General features: G+C 41.2%; 1 protein-coding gene and 1 long non-coding RNA gene across 3 annotated transcripts in view; both read left to right on the top strand.

The window, feature by feature from the left end:
• The window catches only part of adcy2b (adenylate cyclase 2b (brain)), a 70,608-nt gene that overhangs the window by 23,371 nt on the left and 20,804 nt on the right, over positions 1 to 26,433 (top strand). For both annotated transcript variants that reach the window (XM_065471223.1, XM_065471222.1), the window contains exons 5-15: positions 4,846 to 4,994; positions 11,409 to 11,520; positions 12,300 to 12,427; positions 15,132 to 15,290; positions 15,880 to 16,012; positions 22,550 to 22,726; positions 22,802 to 22,845; positions 22,973 to 23,053; positions 24,339 to 24,408; positions 24,890 to 24,987; positions 25,638 to 25,722. In XM_065471223.1, coding sequence (XP_065327295.1) covers positions 4,846 to 4,994; positions 11,409 to 11,520; positions 12,300 to 12,427; positions 15,132 to 15,290; positions 15,880 to 16,012; positions 22,550 to 22,726; positions 22,802 to 22,845; positions 22,973 to 23,053; positions 24,339 to 24,408; positions 24,890 to 24,987; positions 25,638 to 25,722 — 1,236 coding nt within the window. The remainder of the gene's footprint in view (positions 1 to 4,845; positions 4,995 to 11,408; positions 11,521 to 12,299; positions 12,428 to 15,131; positions 15,291 to 15,879; positions 16,013 to 22,549; positions 22,727 to 22,801; positions 22,846 to 22,972; positions 23,054 to 24,338; positions 24,409 to 24,889; positions 24,988 to 25,637; positions 25,723 to 26,433) is intronic.
• Positions 6,798 to 8,603, top strand: LOC135932411 (uncharacterized). The gene is made up of 5 exons (XR_010573518.1): positions 6,798 to 6,886; positions 7,000 to 7,151; positions 7,265 to 7,297; positions 7,602 to 7,785; positions 8,258 to 8,603. It is a non-coding gene; the product is annotated as an uncharacterized LOC135932411 (long non-coding RNA).

Genomic DNA, 26,433 nt, shown 5'->3' with positions numbered 1-26,433 from the left:
AGCAGAGTTTGCGTTGGAATCCACATTTTGTTGGGAGCCAGACATTTTCTGAAGTTACATATTAATAGACTCCAGTGTTAGCAGACTTGGTTGCGATTGCTGCTGTTAGGGAGAGGATGAGAGGGGCTTAGTGACAAGCGTCATATCCTGTGTATTTTTGCCAAGAATCCATCCATCCACGGTTCCCTTAGAAATTACTCCACAAGCTGTTAAGAGTTGGAGAAGTTCCCATTTTGAAGTTACAAAACAAGCCTGTCAAATTTTGGCACTAAAAAAAGCATTAAGTACATTCAGAAATAGCTACGCTAATTGGATGGATTGCAGTGAATTTGGTAAAGAGTCATTATCTTTGACTTCTTTCCTTGCTCCATTCATCCATTCATCAGTAAACCTATCAATCCATTGACCACATATCTGATTCAGGGATCTCTCTCAGGTGACCTGAGATTAGTTACACTAATTAGTTACACTCACCCACTGACATCAACTAATGGTACCCAACTAATCTTCATTAGTTACACCTTGCTAGGACTGAGTTGGTCTCCCTTTTTTGTTCAGACCCGCTTTAATTCTTCATGGCATGGATTCAACAAGGTGCTGGAAACATTGCTCAGAGATTTTGGTCCATGTTGACATGAAAACATCACACAATTGCTGCAGATTTTGTTGCCTACACATCAGTCATCTGAATCTCGAGTTCCACCACATCCCAACGGTGCTCTACTGGACTGAGATCTGGTGACTGCAGAAGCCATTTGAGTACAGTGAACTCACTGTTTTGTTCAAAAAACAGTTTGAGATTTGTGATATAGTCCGAAATGTCACTGCCATTATGTCCATTTAAATGATACTCAACTACTAAGGGGCCCAAACTATGCCAAGAAAATATCCCCTCACACCATTACATCACCATCTCCAGCCTGAACTGCCGAAACAAAGCAGGATGGATCCATGCTTTCATGCTGTTTATACCAAATTCTGATGAATTCTTGAGACTCATCAAATCAGGCAACCGTTTTCCAATCTTATATTGTCCAATTTAGGCAAGCTAGTGCGAATTATGGCCTCAGATTCCTGTTCTTAGCTCACAGAGTGTGGTCTTCTGCTGCTGCTGTAGATGATCTGCTGCAAAGTTCAAAATGTTGTTGGTGCAGAGATATTTTTTCTGCGTCTTGGTTGTAATGATTAGATATTTGAGTGAATATATCTCTATAAACCCTAAAGATGGTCCTGGGTTAGATGGATTCTAATCCAGGATTTGAAGTCTTGTGTGATCTCTATCTAGCACCGTAATCAATCAAAATGTATTACCTTTACAAACACATATTGTAATATTTCCATTTAGCCTTGACTATACTTTGTGTTTACTGCTAAGTGGCAAAGGCAAGCATCCTATTTGCATGCTGATTTTTATAATTAGCTCAAGGCCTTGCTGGCCTCTGCCTTGCCCTAAGCCTCGTTATTGCTATCTGTCTCTTAATATGAGTGCCCACATTAAATTCAAACCGCCTCTGTTTTAATTGCTAAAATATTTCACTTCTTAGTTTTGTCAGGGATGAGGAGTTGGTAAGTCCGTCATGTCTAAGTGGCATTATGCGGTGACATTTGCTTGACATTAGCGTCTTTGCCCTGACATTAGCCATTCTTTCCAACCAGGGAAATGACATATGAACATGCACACTAATAACCTGTAGTGTACGCACTTGGCATTGACTATGAGTTTTTAAATCATTTTTTAAATTGCTAAGTTTGTAAAAAGTTGCTTACTTGCTACAGGAATCTTTTTTGTAAAAACACTGGATTTAGGTGTAGTTACCATTTCTTGTTATTTCTTGTTAAGTTGTTTACGACATGTTTTATTTGTGAACATGCATAACAGCCTGTAAAAGCAGAGTCTATCTGTTGATCTATGTTTTATAACTAAGCTGGCATCTGTTCCTCAGCACCAGTATCTGCATCACTGTGTGAGGACACACACAAATGCCAGTGCATAAAACAAATCTCATTCAGCGACTGAACACACAACTTTAGTTGATTAATCAAACACATGATTAATAACACTACATCTCCCCAGGCTATTATACCTATTGTGCATGCTCACAGTGGAGTGTTCATATTGCTCCGGCGCTGAATAAGTAAATAAGAGCAAGTGTTGCTATTGGTTTCTATTTTTAGAGCCCCTGGTCCCTCTCTCGACTTAATTTGCTGCTGTGTTTTAGGAAATGAGCCCGTGGTGTGTGAACAATGTAATGACCCTCTCTGCTGTGAGCTGCATTTATGAGTCACACCCCCTCAGGCAGCTATTCACTCTCTCTAACATGCACACACACCCACACACATGCCCACACGCTTGCACATGCACGCCAAAATCACCCTCTATGCAAGTGTGTATGGTGCTAAATTAAAGCAAAAACTTCTGGTTACACAACAGCGAAGGGTGATGGATCTTGCATCTGTGGTTCTGCATTTTTCTCCTCACTGTATAATGACATGACTTTTCCAAAGCGTAGGTAAACTTTCTAAAAAATCACCAGCAACTGTCAAAGTCGTTTGTATAGTCGTATTTGTGCAACAATAATGTAGCCTTCAAAAATCAGACAAGAGATAAATCCTCGGAAGAAAAATGTGATAAACAGACCCAGATCACTGCCAACAGCCACCTGTGTGCTTTTGTTGACTTCAGCCACGAGGCATTTCACTTTCTGAGATATTCCAGCAAATGCAGCTGCACAGCAGTGTTCATGAGATGCTTAAGATGCTTTTTGGGAAATGTAGAAAAACCTACAAAATGAGAAAGAAATTGATGATTTGGACTAGGGACTATAATAGGTCAATAAATTTTACATCACTGCAAAGGTATATAGATATATGACATCTACATTTTCATTATGACTGTATATAAAAAATGGATGTGCATGATTCAGTTTCACAGTTTGGGCCATTCTCTTATTTTCATTCTTTGTAGTAGTTTTAGTTCCCTATGTGTTTCCCCCGTCTGTTCTGTCCTCTGTCTCATCTTTATCTTTTGCCTGTTCCCCTGTCTGCTATTCATGTTTAGCACAGACCTTCTCGCTGCATTTGTTATTTTGCATTTCATTAACTTGCTGTATGACTTTGAAGGTTACCTATTGTAGTTTTACTTCACGTCTGTTTCCCATCAATTCTCTGATTGTTTCCACCTCCCTTTGGACTTTGTTCATATTTGACTTGTGATCAGCTAGCTAACTTGCTACGCCATGCATTTCGGTCCTCATCGATCCTCATTGTGACAACTGGCGCATCATACAGATGCAAGTAGCTCCTAAGTGCCTACATATACATACTGAAATAAAATAATATAAAATTTGACCTCATTTATCAGTTCTCACCCCAAAACACACTCAGGGATCCAGTTCACTGACTTGAATCAGCTTGAGGTGATGTTTAGCAGATAGCTAGCTGTTACAATAGGAGAACAACAGGTGTTGGCATATACCTGTCACCCATTAGGGATAGGACTACCATTTGGTTGTATTTTAGCCTTATGCTAAAGAATCACATTATCAGAAACTAAAGTTTCAACAGTGCATTTTGCTATGCAGCTCTTCTTTCATTAGCATTTCCATTTAGTTATGCACAACAACCCCAAAATTTAATAAAAACAGATGGATCCTAACCCTAAGGGAGTAGACCAGTGATTTGGTGGATGTTAAATGGGTAATACAATTTGAATAGGTGGTTATAAAAAAAATTCCCAGTGGGGCTGTATGGGGCTATTTAACTATTTGTTAATGGTGGAAACTCACATAGTCAACAACGTCAAGCTCACCTCAGCTGCAATCCCAGCAAATCTCCTGATTTCAGTGCTGACGAAAAAGCTGACAGCCAAAACTCATATGCCTGGTTCAGTGTCAAGAGAAAACACAAATGCCTTTGGGATCATGGCAGGTAGGGTTTCTCCTACAAAAATCTACCAAATCAAGCATGCAGAGCTACCTGCTTCGAGGACCCCATGTAAATAAGGGAGTGGCTGAAAGTGGCTTTAAAAAATGCTTTTGTCTGCAAGCCACTTTGCAACCCACCTTGACCGCATCTTATGCTTTCTTGCTCTTTCTGAATTAATGTCAGCTCTGTTGTCACTGATAACTTCTCTGTTCTCTGCCGATCTTTTCAGCAGTGGCTGTTAGCGCCCAAGCAGCGCCACAACTCCAAATATAAATTACTGTTATTATCTATAGTACCGCTGACTGAACTGCAATTTTTGCACTTCCACATTAATTTTGACACCACTGGAGGTTACCAAGTGCATTTACCTTAATGTTCCATTCAATCACTCATTTAACCGGCAGCCTAAAAATGCGCAGAACCTGGTTTCCCATGACACACTACATATTTGAAAATGTGCCTCGAGAGATTTTCAGTGCTTGACTTTGGCTTCCTGTGCTCAGTGCTTGAAAAATTAGCCTCAATGAGCCATCATTAAGGGATGTAAAAATAGGTTAAATATTAGCTGTGGATGACAACAGAAGAGAATAGAGTAGAACAGACTTAATTATGCACTACTCCTTGTCAGACACTACATGTGAGCCTTTAGGTCTCCTTTTGGTCTTAGAAAAGCAGCTCAGCTTTCAGTTTCAGGGAGCAAATTATTCAAACCAGTTTGAATGGGAATTAAGATTTTTGTACTCGTGGAGCCTTTCTGTTTGATTGGTGGAAACAAAACCCGATTATTTCCATATCATAGTATATCAGAAAGACAAAGTCTCTTTATCAACCTGCCTTTGTTATTCACTGTTAACATTTAAACTACGTTACCGCCTGCCTTGCCTGGCTTGCATTCCTTCCCCCACATCTCCCTCTCTGTAGGAGCGCTTGCTGTTATCCCTACTGCCTGCTCACATAGCCAGAGTGATGAAAGCTGAGATCATCCAGAGGCTTCAGGGACCGAACTTCGGTCGAACCGAGAGCACCAACAACTTCCACAACCTCTACGTGCAGCGGCACACCAATGTCAGGTAAGTGTCCCTCTCCTTTCTCTGTGCCTCCACATGATAAAGATGATTACTTTCTGCTCTCATCTTAGCTCCTGATTGCTCGTATGCCATCCTGTCCTCCTGCTCACACTTCACCCACCTTTCCCAGATAGCAAGACGACATTGAATCTATGTTGATTTTTCATCCGAACCGTCGTATATGGTCGGGGTTGAAATGCCAATGTTGTAACAACATTGAAATACTGTGGTAAACCGACGGTCTTACTATAGAGACGTTGTAACGATGTTGATTCACCGTTGTTTTTTTGTCATTGATATTTGATCTATTTATAGTCGACCAGGTGACAACAACAACGTCGAGAAAACGTCTATTTATAGTTGACGATCATTCGGCTCCGGTCACCATCAAAAACCATCGATTTGTAGTTGAGCATTAAATTGCATTGCAACTGATCGGGTATAAAGTACCAGAGAAAGTAGATTTATTGTTCATTTGTTATCAATGACTTGGTCTAGTTCACCAGCTTTAAAAAATCGTGTCTACGTGCAATTTATGTATAGTTGACCGGGAAATTAAAGCAGCGATCACTTGGACTATTCCGCAGCACCCCTCTCACATTGGTACACCCCCCCCTCCCCCGGTATTCATTGTCTTCTACAGTAGAGCGGGACATTTGATTTACTCTCAGCGGAATTGACCGGAGAAGGCATCAGTTCATGCACCGCACTGGCCCGCACCACGATTAGTATAAGGTAAGAATGAATGATTTTTTTTCCTACTCGGTATTTCCATGTTTGCATTTGAATAACAGTAAAAAAAAACTTGTTAATGTTGTACATTAACAAGTTTTTTAAATTGTGTCTACTTCTTACAATCTGGCAACAAATAAATTGCACTGCGAACAAAGTATATCAACAAAGAAAACATTTTCGTTTCATAATTTCTTCGTTATATTCCCTTACAAAGCTAGCTTTAACGCTTCGAGGTTTCCTTTGTTCTTGCCGTCGCCTCGGCGCTTGACCCAGACTTTCGCTCTGTAGTTACTTAGTACTACAAAAAATTCTAAATCTGTGATATATGATTGATAAACGTAAAGTTAACTGTATAAACGTGTTCAATGACTTTGTTACTTTTGATGATTGGAGAGCACTCGCTTCAATTCGCACACGAAAACTTTAGACTCAGTTTGAAAGCTCACGCAGCATGCGTGACTGTACGTTGCACGCTCAACTAACTTTACGTTGCACGCGTACATGACTTTCCGTTTGTGCCTTGAATAATGAATAAGGCTACGTCCACACGTACCAGCGTATTTTTGAAACCGCTGATTTTTCTATGCGTTTGCACCTTTTGTCCACACGTAATGTATGTCTGGCCGTACATTGTGTTTGTATTTCCAGGCACATTTCACGAAGCAGAACGCAGTCTTCAGAGATATCCACGTGAACGCTGTGATACGTCTGACCTTCAGTCCGAAGAAGAAACCCAGACCAGTCTTAAAAGAAAGCACAAGTAAAACCTTTATATTCACAAACATATCTTTGATTGTTAAGAATTTATGATCTTGTCTTTTATACATATCTGTGGTGCTTGCATACTGCAATATCGCCACATAATATAGTCCAAAAAGTGGAAGTTTGTAAACTTTTTAAAAATGCAAAGCCGTGTACACTTGTGCACTTGAAAAATTCATTGTATACTGTACCTTCTTGCACGTCTCTGTTTCCTGTGTGTGTTGTTAGAAATCAAACTAACTTTAGGAAACAATATGCCAAAAGCATATTTACAATTACTTAAGACCGTTTTTAATTTATTTTCTTTAGACCAAATCCCCTGTACACATATACGGACTCAGAGGATGAGCAGCCTACAAAAAAACGGTTTCCCCAGGCCCCTCGAGTGAAAATACCAGGTAATAAAATACTGTCTAGTGTCTGTGTACATATCTGTGTCTGACACAAGGAAACTTTTTTGACAAGTTGTCTGTATTCTTAAATACTTAAAAAATTATCTTTTTCTAAACAGCCCTCATCACTCCGCAGTCTGCCCCCCAGCCCACTGATAGCAACCATCATAATGCCCCACCCAGCTTCCGGCACCTTTCGCCACTCCGGCACAAACCGACACAGCTTTGCGATCTCGCCAGCATGCAGAGTCTGATGTCTTCCCTATAGATGGTATGCTTTTAAAAAAGCTTTAAAGCTGCATCACAATGTCATTGTACTCTTATCTTCAAAACACCAGTTTATACTCCTGAATGTCATCTTGTTGTGATTTTTTTTTTCTGTAGATTCCAGAGACTCTGTGAAGCCACTATTACAAGGCAAGTTTGAAAATCTTGGAATTTCACAGTTTACATGGTATAACAAATATATGTGACAGGCAAAAACTAGTAAACACTTTTAGCAGTTACAAGAACTAACAAATGAATATCCAACAAAAGTGAATAGAAATACATTGTACTGCCAATACTTTGGTTTATTCTTTGTATGACTTGAAAATCAGGCTTTAGGGAAAACTAAATGACATGTTTCTATCATCAATTACATGAAGTAAACACACAAGCACTTGCATACACATTTAAGACATGAGACACGCTAATTCCATCTCATAAAATGTGTCTATAGGTGAGACGCTTTGCGTTGATTGGTGCTGCTGGACCACACTGGAGGTGCGAGTCCGCTGTGTAATGGTTTATGCCATTACAAAGGAGCTGGCCTCTGTACTCAACTGGGCAGGGAAAAAATACCAAGGGCCAGACAAAGCAAAAAAGGGCATTTAAAGAGACAGCGCTGTGCAGATGCATATTTGGTAAGTTTTAACATTTATTGTAGTTTTATGAGCCTAAAGTGAACAATAAAGGGATCAATTGATGTGCTGGGTGCATTTCACATTTCCTATGTCTGTTTTTTGCTATATTACTTTGTCTTTCTTAATAACAAGACTTTCATGTCCGGTTAATCTGGAGATGGAGTCTTTGGTCTTCGGCTTGTTTTGTCCTCGGGTTGTACACTTTGTACAGCCCGACGACCCCATGTTTTCTTTTTTTTTTTTAAAGGATACACGGCACACCATGCTAAGACATATCACATTTTCAGCTTATAGCTCTTTGGGAATCAAATGCAGCAGTTTGCTGATTTCCGCCTGGTGACTTTCATGTTTATCAGCCTAGGAGTTTACATACATTCTCCCTGCTGAAGACAATTAACAAGAGCTTATTCATGTGCTCTAATTCCCTTTTTTTGTCTTTGTTTTTTTGTGTGTGTGTCTATTTTTGTCCTAGATGGCCTGGCGCAGCAGGTAGGGGCGAACTCTATGTCTGAGTTGGTCTTTGCTCAAGCAGTCCAGAAATGGCTCAGATATGCTCCAGGTCGTACGGGTGGCGCGCAGGACACACATCATCCATCCCCATCCCGGAGTAAATGATAAAAAGTGACGTGAAACATAGAAATGTAAATAGGAAACTTTGTCTTTTAATAAAGTATTTTGCAAATGATACATGTCTATTGACCTTTTTTGTTTTTTTTCAATAAAAAGCAACTGTGCGAAAGAGGTGGAAAATCAACACCATAGCTCAACAGTGTTTCAATATCAGAATCTGACATTGTTTCAATGTCAACAGTGTTAGAAAATATAACGTTGAATCAATGTCAAGTTTCAACATTGATTCAACATCAAAACCTGACGTTGTTTCAATGTTAAAAATGGGTGCAAGAGTGACGTTGGGTCAACGTCACACTTCAACGTTGATTCAATGATGTCGCCTGATATTGACTCAACATTGTTTCAATGTTTCCTTGCTATCTGGGTTGTCCTCCACCCTCCACCAGCTCTTATAGGTGGATCTCTCCTACTGTATATTACTGCAAGCTTCTCATCTTCTGTCATGTCCTGTAATTTCATTTCTTTTCCTCAAACCACTTTTTTTGGGCCATCCTCTTTACATCCCATTTTCTTCTTTCCTTTCATGACTGAATTCACCTCAGAGTTAATCCACCTCTATTGTCCTCTGAGGTCACTTTGCGAAATGAGCAGGAGCCTCTGTCCTTGTTTCCCGATGACATCCTCCTCTGTACTGAGGGGGTTCATAGTAACAGAGCGAGTACACAAACCCAGGCTATGAGAGCCTCTTCACCGAATGCCCTCTAAAAATCTGTTTTTACCCTCATCATGGAGCTTCACAGGAGAAATAGCAGCACCGTGCCTCATTTAAGCAGGCCTCAGGTGTGTGTGTGTGGATGAATGTGTGTGTCCTCATGTTGATCTGCCTATTATCTCTCCAATAATAACAAAATCTCACATGGTCCAGCTCACAGTGATGGCCGAGACGAGGGAAATCTTTCCAGAACAAAGAACAGGTACAGGTGGAAATGCAGTTTTGCTGGGATCCTCTTAAATTAGTCAGCTAGCAGAGAGCCAAACAGGTACTACCCCCATTATCAGTTCTCCAGCTGCAGTAATAGGCTTGGCTATCATACCATTCCTTCTCTTTCGGGAGATGGTCACATACTAAAAGCTGGCACATCACGAGACAGATAGCTGGAAATGTAACGTGTGAATATGGTTGTTTTAAAGTGCACACACCTTTCCTGTTTTTTTAAAAAAATACATTTTAACCATTAAAAATTGTATATAAGTGTAGAACATGCAGTTTATGCTGCTATATAAGAGTTACAATGATGAGAAACTACAGCCTCCAAAGGTTGAATCAGCAGCACAGGTGTTAGAGAACTGTTGTCATTATAGAGTTACATAAAGGCTGATGCAGCAACCGTTACGTCACTTATTGGTTTGTGAACTCTGGACTCCAATCCCACGAGTTCTCCAGCGTCTTGTATCAACTTACCAACGTTATTCGCTGCTAATATGTAAATCATATTATTGCCTGGGTTGCCTAGTTTCCACTGTAAAGCCTCAGTGGCGGTATATTGCCGACTGCAATGCTAATTTTTTGAAGCTATATTTGAACCAGATGGTGGAGCGCTAAAGTTATAAGCTCATCTTTATCTCTAAACTTTACAGACGCTGTGCACACTCACAGATACCTGCTGGCTTAGCGATAGATTAATAAAATCCTTGAATTTCATCCAACAAAACTGAAACACAACTTCTTGGATTTCTTGGCCCACAGAAGCTTCATTATTTGTCAGATAATTCCATTACAAATGCTCCCAGACAGCACAGAAAAACACAGTTGGCACAATTCAGTATATACAAGTCAATATTTGGTATGGCCACCTTTTTCTTCATAACAGTCTGAACTCTGTTAGACAGTTTTCTCATCATTTCTTTAAGTAGTCAAGCATAATTCTCCAGGCTTCCTAAAGGACATTCAAAGCTCTTCTTTGGATGTTTGCTGTCAACATGATCCCAGATTGCTTAAGTATATAAGGTAAAAACAAAGTTTGAACAGTTCTAATGGCTTTTCTTCTTCAACACAGCCTGAACTCCAAAGGAAAGCTTTCATGTAATTTCTTTAAGGAGTCCTTAGGAATAGTACTCCAGGCTTCTTGAAGGACATTAACAGCTCTTCTTTGGATGTGGACTGCCTTTTGATCTACTCTCTGTCACGATGATCCCACACTGCTTCAATAACGTTGAGTTCTGGGTTTTGGGGAGGCCAATCCATGACTTAGTGTTTTCCAATCCAGATATGCTTTTACTGCACTAGGAGTGTTTGGGATGATTGCCATTGTGAAAAATTAAACCATTCAGATACTTCCTAGGTGGTATTTAGTAGTGGCTCAAAATCTAATGGTGGTTTTCTGTGTTCTTAACTCTATCAATGAATAAAATTGTCACGGTCTGTATGGCAGACCGTGGGGAGGTGGGGAAGGAGGACCCAAAATGCAGGACTCTTCAATGACAGCAGTGCATTTATTTACAGTGCAGTAAATAATCACACACAAATAAACGAGGCTTGATCAGCTGCAGGTGTGTGATCATTTCCTCAGGTGTGGCCAGCCACCTGGCAGGGACACACCCACCAGACCTGAAGGTGGGTGTGTCCCTGCCAGGTACAGCCACTACACGCCCACAAGCAGGGAAACAGGGACAGCAGCATAATATACACACACATCAACAACAAGTAAACAAGTCCAATGACTGCTCATGAACCTTGGGGTCCCACAGACCCGGGTCCTGACAAAAATTTTGGTGTTGGCATTTTTGCATCTTGCTGCTGATAACACTTAAAGATATCATTTAAAATTGATCCTTTGCTAAGTCAGGTACAAGGACTGGACTGAAAATGAGTGAAAGAGCAACAAATGACTGAAGAAAAACTTTGAAATTGCTTCAAAAAGTCTGGAAAACTGCTCCTCGAGACCACTTTAAAAGTACATGGAAGCAAAATATAAAGAAGGACTTTTGCACTGTACTACATTACACAATGGTTTTCCTTTTAACAATGTTCTTTATCTTTGTTTTTACAGCATTCTCTACGCAGACATTGTGGGCTTCACCAGGCTGGCCAGTGACTGCTCCCCAGGCGAGCTCGTGCACATGCTGAACGAACTCTTCGGCAAGTTTGACCAGATCGCGAAGGTAAACCGAAAAGACACTCTCAACTGAATTTACTGTATGTATACCCACTCTGTATGATTAAAATAGAAACAGCCATATGCATCATGCAGTAAGAGCCTCCATAAATCAAAGCAGCAAATGGCATTTTAATCAGAAATTCATTTGAATTTAATGAGGAAATAATGGAAGACATAAAACAGTTGGTCTTGGTTCACATGTAGTGCTTTCAGGGTAATGTCATCTGAAGCTTGAATTAATGCACTAAATTAGAACGGCTTAATTAGAAAGTAACCAAGACGAGAGAACAAGGTCTGTCTGGTGTTGTCTACCAGATGAAACGTGGCCTCGAAATACATTTTTTCTCGGTCCTGCGGCCTCTGTCAGCCTTCCTGCCGCGCTTTCCCGGAGCGCCCTGCCTGCATGCGTGGGCTGGTCAGAGTGTATCTCGCGGTCTCGGGGGTTCTCAGCTACGTGGGTCTCAACAGTTTAGTCAGGCTCTCTTTGCTTTGTGTCCAGCAGCTCTGTCCTCCCGTCTGACAAAGCTGCTGTTACATAAACCCAGTCCAACGATGAGCTGTTACACTTCCCACATGTGGAATAAGAGCTAATATGCTTTACGTGTGGGTGTATGATTTTGGGCTTGATGGATGTGACTCTGTGCATGAGGGTTAGATGGAGGTAAGGAAGGAATAAAATAGCTGAGGATTAATAAAGATGATAATAATTTTGGACAGATTTGGGTATGAAAGAGTTTGATAATGGCTGCAATTCGCTTCCTTCTCCTTTTCTGCTTTTTAAAGGAAAATGAGTGCATGCGAATCAAGATCCTGGGAGACTGTTACTACTGTGTGTCTGGCCTGCCCGAATCGCTGCCTGACCACGCCAGGAACTGCGTGAAGATGGGCCTGGATATGTGTGAGGCCATCAAGTAAAACACCAGATCTTTCCCTCTCTTTTCACCCGTATTTTTTTTCGCTCTCTCTCACACAAAGGGAAACGCAAACACAAACAAACACACAGCTGTCAAACAGACTGAGCAGAAGGAATGCCAGACTCGATTCCAGCTCTGTTTGAACTCTGGAGTAAACACAGTGTGAACGCAATACGATAAGCCTCCAGAATGGACAAATAAAATATTCAAACAAACGACAAAATATATTAGCCCGGTTTCTCCCTCTTCTGCTATCTGTCTGTGTGTCTTCATTCACGCATGAACACACGCACATTCATTTCATAGGCGTTTCAACACTGACCTTTGATCACAATCAGATTAAAGATGGCCACCGGTGTCATTCGCCTGTGACATGCTGAGAAGGAGTGGGGTTGGTTGGTTAGACACTTTCAATTCAGTTTTATTTATCTAGCACGAAATCACAATAACAGTCACCTCAAGGTTCTTTATATTATAATGTAAAGACCCTATAATAATACAGAGAAAACCTCAACAATTTTCTTGTTTTCTGATTCTAAATGCAGCCATAATTTGCTAAATAAACTAACGCTGTCAAAATGAACGGCATCACGGTCAACACGATTAAAATTTTTGACGCAGTTAACGCATCTGGAGTGCAGAATGACTCAAAATCCCTGAAATGTTTCCGTCAACGCATTTCGGGCAGTTTGTCCAAGTAGAGTTACCTTCGCACATGTGCAAATGGGCAGTTGATCTGGTAGTGACGGGCAGCTGAACCAATCAGCTCAATATGGAAGATGATAAACGCAGATTGGCCCCCTCGATGGGAAATTTGAGTATTAAAAGACTAACAAGACGGAACAGTCGACCGACATAAAGTATTATGCACATTGTGCTAGAAGGAATTTTCTTTTCACCGAAGCACTTCCAGCTTAAAATATCACATTAACGCGAAGCACATGTTAGTTGCTGCTAGCACTTTGGCTAACCTGTCACCCAGCTTATGACAAACCACTCACGGAGCATCGGGGCCTCAGTAAGTCTACCTCGAACATATTGACTGACACAATTACCAAGTGGATTGCAACAAACTGCAGACCTGTTAATGTCGTTGAGAACACGAGCTTTACATAGATTTGGTTCCTCGTTTCAAGGACATGAAGTGCCTCCCCAAGAGTGACAGAGAGAGAGGATAAATGTTTACAGAGTTTTTTGTTAACATGAATGTTCAAGATGTTCAATAAACATGTTAAGTGCGTATATTTTCCCTTTTTTCTCGAGTCTGTTTGCTCATGCAAAATGAAATGCAATTATTGTAGAATAAAAATGAATGATATTTAATCGTGATTAATCAAAATTAATCCACAGTAACCCTGTGATGAATCTGATTAAACATTCTAATTGTTTTAGAGCACTAATATATATTATATATTAGTGAATACTTACAACTTTTTAAAAAACCTATATACTAATAGGTATTTCACAGGAGTGAACCTGTGTTAAAAGATTGAAAAAAAATATTCAAATTCTCTTTGAATTTAAGCACACATCCTCTGTGTTTTTTCCACATTTACTTCATTATATTGCATAAATGTCAGTTACAAGCTTAAATATAAAGTTGAAAAAATGTAATTGCAACCAGGCTATTGATCAAGTAATTGCAATTAATCGTGATTAATTACAGAAAATTGTGCGATTAATTAGTTAATTTTTAGTTGAAGCAGCGTAATAGTTCTATCTATTGACAGCACTAAAATAAACATAATGTTTGCAATCAATGTGACTTGAACCTGTAAATTCATCAGGAATGCTTTTACTGTGGTCACACAGTTTTCTGTATAACTGGAAGTCTTCTGGCAACCAGAATAGTTGCCCTCTAGTCGTTGTTTCTCTCATAAAGATGACGACCTCCTCTGTACCCTTAATGATTTTTGAGTTTTGACTCCATGTATACCAATAAAAGACATGATCTGACAACCATTTGAACAGTTTCTAGGTTTTTCCAAGGGTAGCCGTATGGGCAGAAACCACCCTCACTAGCTTCTGATGCATACCCAGTCATTTTGTTCTATAGGCAGGTCTGAAATATGACAGAAACTGCTCAGCTTGAAGGATTACTGCTGGTAGGCTTTCAAGGGGGTAAAGAGTTAAAGCACTTACACATTGTTGATAGCAGATATGAAGATATACCCGTCTTTTATATAGTCTGTGGTTCATAGCTTTTCACCCTCTGATTTAACCAGGCTAGCTATTTTCTTTTACTCCCAGACTTACGCTAAAGGTTAACCGCAACATTGCTACACTTTGTGATTTGTTTTAAACATGTTATGCTTTTCCTTATTTTCTTTCATTTATGTGCTTTTAACAATGGTGGGTGTTTTTAATGCGGATGGATGGAAGTGCTTTATGCTGTGAGCCAAAATCTGAGATTTCAGGCTACTCTGAATTTTTTTCTATGCTTGGATTTGAACAATGTCAGTGATAGCTGGTATCCCTAATGTCATCACAGCCACACAGCTCCACCCACCCACTGTTCAAATTTTGTTTGCAAAGGATAGCCAATAAGACCAAATCAGGGCGTGAACCATGCAAAGCTATTCCACAGTCCTGGAATAAAAATATTAATCTAGAATTTGGCGTAACAAGTCCCCTTTAAGCTTTTGATCTTGTTTACAGAAAGCGAGCACAATACATCAGGGCGTTTCTGTACTGTCCACAGGAAGGTCAGAGACGCCACTGGAGTCGACATCAACATGCGTGTTGGCGTTCATTCTGGAAATGTCCTCTGTGGCGTGATTGGCCTCCGGAAGTGGCAATATGATGTGTGGTCACATGATGTAACGCTAGCAAATCACATGGAGGCTGGAGGTGTGCCTGGGTAAGATTAATGAACCGAAGAATGCTTTACTTGATCTCACTGCTGGTGCAAAGCTACTTTGCAATTAGTGTATGACTTCCCTGCTCCATTGTTGAGATGTTTTACATCATAATAATGGTAACATTTTGAGACATTTTTGGACATGGGATCCGTCTCCTCTAATTCTACCTGTTATGAGCATTTTTGTCAATTATAGCTACTTCATTTGACAAGCAGCTCTGCATTTGTTCTGTGGCCATTAGGGCTGCCATCCCAGCGCTGTAGCAAGCTCCAGAAAATTGGCCGGTGGTTATGTGTATGCTACTCTGAAAATAAGCTCTCCAATGCCACAGTGTTGTCTCACTGGGCTGCTAATAGTTTGTCTCCTGTTATGCCTGCTGAAAGCTATCTGAAAAATATGCCAGATGAAAAAAAAAAAACATATTTCCATCTCTGTTTGCAGGGCAACCGAGCTGAAAAGCGAGAATTACAGGGTAGTGTAGTTACAAAGCTCGAGCATAAAATAAAGTTTAATTGAGCCGTCGGTGGTGCAGTGACGCAAGCTCTTCAGTCTTCAACTGATTTCGTCTATCCACTTACTCTTTTCCAGGAGGGTCCATATCTCTTCAGTAACACTGGAGCATTTGAAAGGCTCATACAAGGTAGAGCCTGGAGATGGACAGACCAGAGATTCCTACCTAAAAGAGCATAACGTGGTCACCTACCTGGTCATCAACCCCAAGGTCAGATACCATGACAGCTCTTATAGTCTCAGTCAGAAAGCACTGTTGGAAACAGCAGAGGAGTTTTTCTTGTTAGCTAAAATTTACAGATGTGCCCTAAACGCATCACATGGTAGTTATAACGTTACTGTCTTGAAAAGAGGACAGCTGTAAGGATACGCTCACTGAATGTTTTTGTGTGTCCATGTGTGTGTGATACTGAGTTAAGATAAAGCATGTCCATGTATCTTTATGATGACCCATTCTAGTTGTGGACAATCAGAGTTATTACATTTTGCAAACGTCATTTTTTCACAACCTTCCAACAGCCTGTTGTAAAGACTCGAGTTTAGGGTTAAAGTTAGAAAGAGGTTTAGGTTATAGTTAGTTCTGAAGGCTAAACTTACTGCTATGAGTGCATTGATGTAAGTGGGTGACAGCCAAACGAGCATGCCTGTGCGTGCCCCTCTCTCCCCCTACATACAGAGTGGAGCAGGCAGCAGTCACTGCAGCAGAAACTTTTAGCCTAAATATGCGTGGTCAGCTATAGCATAGTAGCATGCTAGCATGTATATTTGCTAATGATAAACACAAATGAGGCTGATGGAGAATGCTTTTAGTTTTGCTGATTTAATTTGTGTGAAAAGTGGTTCGAACAGGAACACAAACTCAAATGATAAGTTTTCAAAGTTTATTAAATGGTTGAAGGTTATACACAGCATCATGGACCTCCCTCTGTCCAATAGTCTAGGGTGCCAAATTTTTATATTATGGTACAAACAAGACATGAATGTGATTGGTTAAAAAAAATGGGGAGGAGCCATTTAGACTTGGCTCTCCCTTACTGATTTTCAGTCATGTTTCACATCTGCTCCAATCAGACAACTTCTTGTAAACGATAATAATAATAATAATAATAATATATTTTATTTATAGGCACCTTTAAAGACCCTCAAGGTCACCTTACAATAGTACAAAAAATATATAAATAAAAACATAAGGTAATAAAAAAACAAGCATGAAGTATACAAGCTAAACAAGGTAAAAATAGACTAAGACAGAATCATGATGAAGGGTATGCAATTTTGAATAGATGGGTAGATCTGGTGGAAATGCACTGGAAAGTCTTGGGGCAGAACAGCTAAAGACTCTGAGTCCCATGGAAGTCAGGCGAGCAGGTGGAACAAACAGAAGGGAAGCTGAAGAAGAGCAAAGTGTACGAGGGGGTGAGTATGTACGGAGAAGATCAGATATATATGGGCAAGCGAGCTTATGAAGCGCTTTGAAAGTAAGAAGGAGGATCTTGAAATTGACACGGAGGTGAACTGGAAACCAGTGGAGCTGTTTAAGAACAGGTGTTATATGTTCAGTTAATCTAATTTGGAATAAAATACGAGCAACTGTATTTTGAACTAACTGCAATTTATGGAGAGATTTATGAGGTAGACCAGCGGCCCCCAACCTTTTTTGTGCCACGGACTGGTTTATGTCCGCCAATATTTTCATGGACCGGCCTTTAAGGTGTCGCGGATAAATACAAGAAAATAAAACCAGTACCGGTACCAAAAAAAAAGAAGTTTTATTCATAACACATGGGAAAAGACCCGGGGAAACTGACTTAATGATAAATACAATTAAACAAATTACAATAAAAACCCTGAAAACCATAAATTTTACACCCGAGCCTCAGCTCTCACGGCCCGGTGGTTGGGGACCGCCGAGGTAGACCATAGAGAAGAGAAATACAGTAATCCAAACGAGATGTGACAAAAGCATTGACAAGTATGACGGTACTGTTTGGAGTGAGTGAAGGACAAAGGGATTTAAACATTTAAAGCTGCCTGGGCAGAATATGGTCCCCAAAAATCCCAGTTTCTCTTCATATCTGTCATGATTCGGCTATGTGGCAGGCAGGAAGTGGACCCAAACGCAAGCTCACAGAGGCAGGAATGACCTCAAAACACAGCTTTATTGCTGGAGAGAAACGGTGAAACAAACTGATAAACTACACTGGGAAACAATACACTAGCACACAGAGAAACACACGGCCATGAATGAGGGAGAACGCGACACAGAACTGAGGGAGACGCAGACATAAATACACAGAGGGTTAACGAGGGAAGTGGGAGCACACGGGGAACACAGGTGACACTGATAATCATAACAAGACACGGCAGGAGTAAACGCAACACTGACGGGAGACTGTCAAAGTAAAACAGGAAGTACAGAGGTTCAGACAGGAGGAGAGAGAGAGCACGGGAAGAGCACAGACATAACGGGCAGGGGAAAACATGGAATAAAACACAAGGAGAGACGAGGGCTTACAGATACACAGAGGGACACACGGGGGGTAAGAGTCACAAGGGGAAAACACATAAGGAAACAACGTAACAGAGCAAACCCAGGAAGCATGGCCTAAATAAGGAACAAAATACATGAAAACTAAGAATACTGGGCCAACGTGGCCCAGGACCATGACAATATCATTGTTTTTCGTCCATGAATAAAAACAACACTTTTGTCCTGCAGTACAACTGACTGCCCAGTATTGGCGGTCGTGATGGAGTAATGCTTTGACTACTAGAGTAGTGAGAAAACTATAGCCACTACTAGAGCCAGCTGATCAGTCATAGGGAAACTGCTAAATGGCCAAAGACAGTATACCTGTTTCATATCAAGCTCGGCTTGGGTGTATCTTCTGCTGCTGGCAGACAGCTGGAGCAACGAAGCTGTGACAGGATACGTCTGTAACTACAATAATAGCCTAATTATATTGTAATCTGACAGCTCTGATATAGCGCTGATATATTAACATTATACTGTGTTAGGTCTCTGTTAAGTGGGGTAAAAAAATTAAAAAACAAAACTTTTACAGTAATTTATCAAAAAATTCCACCAAAAAGGAGAATTATCTAGGAAAGCCACTGATTCCCTGATTTCTAAAAATTCTCTTTTATTGATCAAACCCGTCAAACCAAGACCACAGTATCTACTTACATTTTATATATTTTGGGTAATGACTTAAGCTTTTATGTAACTTCTTGTAGATGTAAAGAGGCAGTCCACAAACGCATGGGAAATCTATTTTCAACACCATGGACAATGCCGCTGCTTCATAATCATTTGAATGCTGGTCAGGCTGACACGAAAAATGCACTGAAATACATCATCACCTCTTCATCCTGCTAAAGCGAGCAGCTAGTCAATACTGGCAATGTCAAGAAGAGGAAAATAATGTAGTGCGCCCACAGTTTGTTATCAAATGACAACATTTGAGTACGAGCCGGGTTAGTCTGGAAGCTCGAGGCATTGCGAGTGGTTTGTGACATCGCACGGCTCCTCCTGTCCACACAGGGCATGGAGGGCTGATTAAGGGCATTTAAGAGATCGGCCTCCTCTGTGCTGAGACTATTTCTGTATAGAATATGCTGGCGGCATTCAGACTGGGCTCAGAGTTTTTAGCTTGGCAAATGAAAACCCGTGCTTAACAGTCCTCTTCCTTCCTAATCCCCCCCCATAACTTGGCTACATCGCACCCACTCCCCTAAATATCCCTCTTCCTACTCCAGGCATCTTCTGCTCACTGTCTGCACCGGGCTCAGTTCTCGGTGCAACGCCGGCATGTGTTATCAAAAGAAATTCAGGTTTTTGTGTTTCTCCCCACATCTTTTCAAATCTAATATGCTTGTGTGTTTTCTTCTTCTATTTAGAGCTTTACCAAGAATCTTTAGCTTTATTTTTTTCTGCATGAGAAAAACAATGTCTTATTTTTCCTGCACGACACTAACACTCACTCCAGTGAATTCAAAGAACGTGTCACCAAACCCTGAGAGCATGCTTTCGATGGTTTCATCTTTATCTGCTGGCGTCTTCAGCTCAATAAAAATCTGGCAAATTTGCATGCAAGATCATAGATTTTCAGTTTGGAGTGAAGCCGGTGCAATCTGGAATCTCGACTGCTGCAGTTTCATTAATGGAGCAATGCACTCCGCCTGTCAGTATTTATACACGGTGCTCAAGAGGCTCCCGATGGCTCAAACAGAGAGTCATGCCGAGCAGCAGAGAGTAAAAGTCTCCACTTAAATTCCTGAAGCATTTCTCTTCATCATTAACTGGTCACACTTCAGTAACTCAGCTCTGAACTAATCTGAGCTGCCTGACCAAGACTAACTTCAAACTCGGCATTCAGATGTCTGATGACTTGGTCTGCAAACCTGAGAAAAAAACAAACTTGGAGAGTTTTTGTGCTTAAAATAAGAAATAATAATTCAGTATAAAATGCTGGATTGTATTACAGCTCGTATGGGATTACAGCAGCACATGTCCCTATTTTTTATGTACAGGACACTGTTAGCAAGTTTGCTTGGCAAGCAAAAGGTCGATTGGTTCACTTCCAGCCAGAGACACAAATACCCTGAAGGGTGTTAGTGTGTAAAAACATCCAAGGCCCCCCACTGGGTGACCCCCCTAAATTCAGACTTCATGTTATGCTCACTTCATGCTGAATTCTAACATTTCTTACACTTTAATTTGTTGCCCCCAAAGCTGCGTCTACACAGGGACCAATTCACTCGTCATGCACGACTTTGAAGCTAGTTCACTGGTGAACTTTCCACGCTCATGTGGAAAACATTTTTAAACCTTTTGAGCTACTCATTTCTCAAACAGGAAGTGAGGAGCCCTGGTCCTTCCTCGTGTTTTCCTACCAGCTGAGTTTCTGGTGAGGTCACTGTTATGATCATCTTTTCCATCATTCAGCCGTTTGTGTCTTTCATTCCACCTAAGTAGGGACGGCTCAACTTCAATGATGGAGCCACTAACTTTTAAATTACACCAGCGAACTCTAAAGCTCAATATCAGAACATCGATTTGTGAACTGAATCCCAGCAGAAACCAGCTCATGCAGCTCATGCGGCTCGTGAGCGGGACACACGCTGGCCCACCAGAGAAAGTTAATGTTTTGGAACGGCTGAGTCAAACCTCTGACCGTTAACCTATAAAAATATCGTGAAAGGACCTGAAGGTTCACGCAGAGCTTGCGTGAGGAAATCCACCAATATTCCAGCTGAATGTAGAAATCAATACCTATTATCCATTAACTACTTGTACAAAAGGTTTCTATAAGAAATACAACACCATTCCCTTCAAAGTAAACACGACCCAGAGAGTGAGCTGCCTTGGTGGAGGATTGTGCTCTCCTGCTTCTCTCTTGTTCTTCTTGTTTAGCCTGTGTCCAGTCTTTAGACTTGTATTCAGGGTTCAGGGTTTATGTTATATTCATGCAAAAACATAGAAAAAAATATTTAAAGCGTAAATGTTCACCAGCACCCTCTGTTCTCTCCAGTAGATTGGTACATTTTATGGGAGATTGGCACTCATCGTGTTGATTTATTAGATTTTTTCTGAAAGTTTTTTTTTATTATTTTCCCCTAGTATCCTATTTATAAATGCAGAGTAGTGACACTTGAGTAGAGAGACCTAAATTACTTTTGCTGAATGCAGCGCTGCAGTAATTACAAAAACAGCAGTTTTAGACCTAACCCAAGCCTCTGGGTGTTTAAACTGTGGTACTTACCTTCTTACAAAATACAGTAGTGTTATGATCTTACACGAGTGTCTCTCAAGATGCCACTCTGTAGCCCTTATTATTTATTAGAGATGGCTTTTTGATTTCCTATCAGATATTGTGAAAAGGCTGCAGGTCTCTGTCATGTTCAAGGAGCCTTAAAATGGATCAAGGCCGAACGTGGAGCATTGATCACAAGAGGTGTCATCTCTGCCTTCGCTTTCATTGATTGTCACTGTCAGAGCTGTTTGGGTACACCCTCAGGAAATGAACACAGTCATCGTGGACCGTGTGTGTGTGCGTGTGTGTGTGCGCGGTGTGGTCGTCACAAGCATGTGTGCGCATGTTTGGTCCCTCGCAATACCTGTCTTTGTGAGTAATTAAAATAAACCACCAGAGGTGTGGCATTTGTCATCCTCCCAGATTGTCAGCGTTTCGGGCGGTGGTAAAGTGGTACGTTTTTTTGTCAGGGAAAAAGCACTCATCACAAAATTTGGATTAAAAAAAACAGAGAGAGAGAGATAGAGATGCATTATTCTTGACTGAAAGTGTTTTAAGTAGCTCAAAAAGATTGACGGGCAGGTCGGAGACACCAAGAGCTGTCAAATGACCACTGTTCTCAAAGCAGCCGGTCCTTTTCACTTCACACCCACTCGGTTTGAGCACATTTTATGTGTCAAAGTCTGGATTACACAGGCACAACTGATGGATCAAAGTCAGCTGTCCTTACGCTTGCTAGCTTTTTACTATTATGGGGTTTGAATGTCCTCTTTTACCATTTTGAACACTTCACCATTGCAGTAAGAGTACAACAATGAGGTTTTTACTCTGGACCTGATGCCAATATTGGATATTTGCAGTAAAATATCCACAGCAGCCTTGGCTGTTGACATGCATAACCAATCAAAGTGACGAGGACCACCCTGCTGGTCCTGCTCTAGCGTCCACTTCTTCTCAGGTCTGTTTTTCTCTGTTCCCGATGCTTTTCCCAGACCGACAGGCACAGCCCGCTGCTAGGCGTACGCTCTCGTCCCTCTCTGGACAGCGGGAAGATGAGAGCATCAGTCAGGATGACCCGATACCTGGAGTCCTGGGGAGCTGCCAAACCTTTCGCCAATCTCCACCATCGAGACAGCATGACCACAGACAACGGCAAAATCAACACCAGAGTGAGTGTTGCTCTTTCCCAGATGCGAACACAAAGGTTCAGATATGACTTACTCATGGTCCGATTCTTCTTTCAGGACGTTCCGATGGGCCAGTACCACTTCCAGATGAGACGAGAAAGGTTAGCAAGGGGCATATTTATGACACGTGATCGCTCCGCCCTCAGGACAGTTTATTCAAGCAGTTACACAGAACCACTTTTATCCTGCTTATGTATCAGTTCTTTCTGTCACTCACTTTAAACCCAGGTCCAAATCCCAGAGGAGGAGGTTTGAAGAAGAACTCAATGAACGAATGATTCGCACCATTGATGGCATTAACTCACAAAAGTAAGTAAGCGCTGTGTGCGCTGCATTATCTAGTTCTGCTTCACATTTCTGAAGTCAGAAAGTCAGCCTGCAGTCAAAGAACGTCATCGGATTCAGGGCCGAAGTGACAGATGCAGATGAAGGTCTGTTTATTTAGTCATGTTTTATGATTTAAATATGATGAAGCAGTCTTTAAATGGTAAATGGCCTGTATTTGTATAGCGCTGTTACTAGTCCCTAAGGACCCCAAAGCGCTTTACACAACCAGTCATCCACCCATTCACACACACATTCACACACTGGTGATGGCAAGCTACACTAATGCACTGATGAATAATTTTAAGTAATATATGATGAAGGAAAAAGGGGACGATTGCAGCTCTAAGCAGATAAATCTAAAGTAAAGCACTGCATTTATAAGAAAAAGCACCTTTGGGATATTGTTTCAAGCAAGTAAAAAGACCCTCCCATGAGAGGTATAACAATAGAAATACTGTATAATACAGTGCAGTGAAAAAGTATTTTCCTTTTCCCAATTTCTTTGTTTTTGCTCAAAGATAACCTGAGTAAATACAAAAATTAATTTTTAATTTTTCTTCTTGAAGGGAAAACAAAGCTATCCAAATGTACTTTGCTCCGTGTGGAAAAAATACCCTATGTGTATGTGATCAGGCTCGAGAAGTGGAGTGGGTGTCCTTAGAGAGTCATTCCCTGTCTTCAGCATGTTCTCCAGCGCTGTATAAATGTGTGTGCAGTTGGTGAAAGTGGCTCTGGTGTATCACAGGGATAGGAAAGCTCTTTATAAATGGAGTTCTTTTCCCATAGTAGTACACAATTGTGTAGTTGTCACTACATTCACCGTACAGGTGAAAGATCCCCGGTTCAAGACTCAGAGGAGACACAAATCCGGCCTCAGGGGAGTCATGAGCTGGTGTACTCTCAGTGCTGGTCATACCTCGCCCAGGAGAGCTGAATCAGGAAGGACATCCAGCGTAAAACTGTGCCAAATCAAACATGCGGACCCATCCACTGTGCCCACCCCTTGGGAAATAAAGGAAGTGGGCTACACCCCTAACTTCTGACCTCAGCAATATCAAAATGGATGAGTTATAAAACCAAAGCTCACACACTCTTCAGCTGTTATGTGGTTGGGACGTGCATTATTGGTCTATACATAGCCGTTGGCACATTGTGACGTGCAATATTGTTTTTCCGCGCCAGCTGATTTTATCTCTCACTGAGGATACAGCGACCATAAGTCATCCGGGGAATGACTTCTGGACTTTGTCTCACTTGTTGTCTCCAGACAGTGGCTGAAGTCTGAAGACATCCAGAGGATCTCATTGTTCTTTCACAACAAAGCCCTGGAGAAAGAGGTAGGCGAATGCATACAAAACAGCAGCCGGCATCGCTCGCTGGGAGAAACAAATCAATGCAACTGTGTGGGTATCGGTGGAAAAGAAGTTGTTATGCAGGCTATATAAGGCTTATAGAACACAGGGGTGTCCACTAAATATTCTATACTACACCTCTGACTTCAAATTTCCATGCTCGTCTCATCATTTGGAGATTACCACTATATTACATTAGTACACTATAGCTACATTGTCCTTTCCATTAAGACTGATTGTTGTTACTTCTTTTGTTTTACGCTACCTAAATTTAGAGTATCATTAGAAACCAGTATAAACTTGTAGGTGCTGAAAGTTAAACCCTGAATTCAAAGCAATTACATGGTAAATGTTAAGCAATATCATTTTTTTCACACGTGATCAATTCTAACTTGTTTGCAATGCATGTTTAGTGCTCGTTCTGACTCTGATTTCTGCACTCATGGTCTGTATCTTCTCTCTGCAGTACAGATCCACCACATTACCTGCCTTCAAGTACTACGTCACCTGCGCCTGCCTCATATTCTCCTGTATATTCATAGTGCAGGTCCTCGTCTTGCCCAAGTAAGTCTGCGCCAGTCTTACAGGATTTACGCGAACTCCAGCTGTGACAGCAGGGCTGATGTGAAAAAGCCATTTGACGCCAGCTGTCTCATCAACGGGCACCGCGCTGAAATGAAAGAGGCAGGGGAGCAAGAGGCGGAATGTTAAAAAAGGCGATGGAGATGAAAGGGCAGCGTGTCTGCTAGTGATTATAGATCAGGTGAATCAAAGTGTGGCGTCTCTTTAATAGCGGGGAGAGAGAGAGAGAGAGATTTGCGGTCATGCTAATTTACTGCTTCTGGGAGCCAAAAGTGTAATTCAGCATCTGAGAGGCCATTGATTTTCTAATTCAGCCGTCTCTCCCTCTTTATCTTTGCTGTGTTTGCTGCAGCATGGCGTCGCACATTTTAGACGTGACATCATCAGTTTTATGGCAGGCGTCCTTAAATCAGCCGTTACCGTGTTACTCCACAGGAAAACTGAAACATGAGCAAACCTGTTTTTGAGCCATACGATCCATGTTATGCTGCCTTAGTGTAAACGAACTGCAGGTCTGAGGTAGAATACATTAAAAGTTCTGTGATATTTATTGGCCTGGATGGCACTTTAGAAGGCTGAGAGGTGCCAAGAGACTTAAGAGTAATGTGTGTGTGTCTGTGTGTGTGTTGCAGAACTGCTGTGCTCGGGATCTCCTTTGGGATGGCATTCCTGTTATTGGCTTTGATCCTGCTCCTTTGCTTCGCTGGTCACATTCTGGTAGGTTCAAATGCACACAGAAAAGCATGTGCAGACTCAGAGAAACCCCAGTTTGCTAGTGGTACCTGATAACGCTCCACCAGTGCTAAATCATAGACTGTATGTAAATGATGAACACAGTGGTTTTACCATTGGTTTCTCAACCCTACAACTTGAAGCTACTATTTATATTTTTGTGGAGCCAGAAATACCCATTTTCAGATGACAGTTGGGTGGTGTGGTAGGTTATTAGCAAGCTGGGTTAAAATGCTTCATTCTTAAACTATACATGCACCATGCCTTCTAAAAAGTGCTCTATAACACTAATAAATACTGGACTTGTTTTTAGTGTACAGCAAACTTCTTGGACGGGCTGTACCTCAGAACATGTTCGGTTTAAATGTTCCAATAGGGACCAATCAGACTGTGAACTTGTTAATTTCATAGCTAAAGTTGTGGTGAGAGTCTGTGGGTATGAGCTCACTTTTACAGTTAGCCCCAAGTGGCCATTTAAGGAATTGCAGCTTTTGGGATCTCAACATTGGCCAGAGGTTGATGTTTGGTGTAAAGCTCTAACTATGCTATATAAATTTACGAGCCAACTTTGATTAGGTACCCCAGTTCAGCTTCTCATTAACACAAATCCTTAATATGTCAATCAAATGGCAGCAACTCTAACTGCTGAACTTTAAAAGTGAGCAGCAGTTCTTGGGGCCAAAATGATTTGCTTGT

This window comes from Pelmatolapia mariae, linkage group LG22, assembly GCF_036321145.2.
Source record: "Pelmatolapia mariae isolate MD_Pm_ZW linkage group LG22, Pm_UMD_F_2, whole genome shotgun sequence".
Lineage (NCBI taxonomy): Eukaryota > Metazoa > Chordata > Actinopteri > Cichliformes > Cichlidae > Pelmatolapia > Pelmatolapia mariae.
Note: the sequence above shows the minus strand (reverse complement) of the source record. Positions and strands in the feature narration are given on the sequence as shown.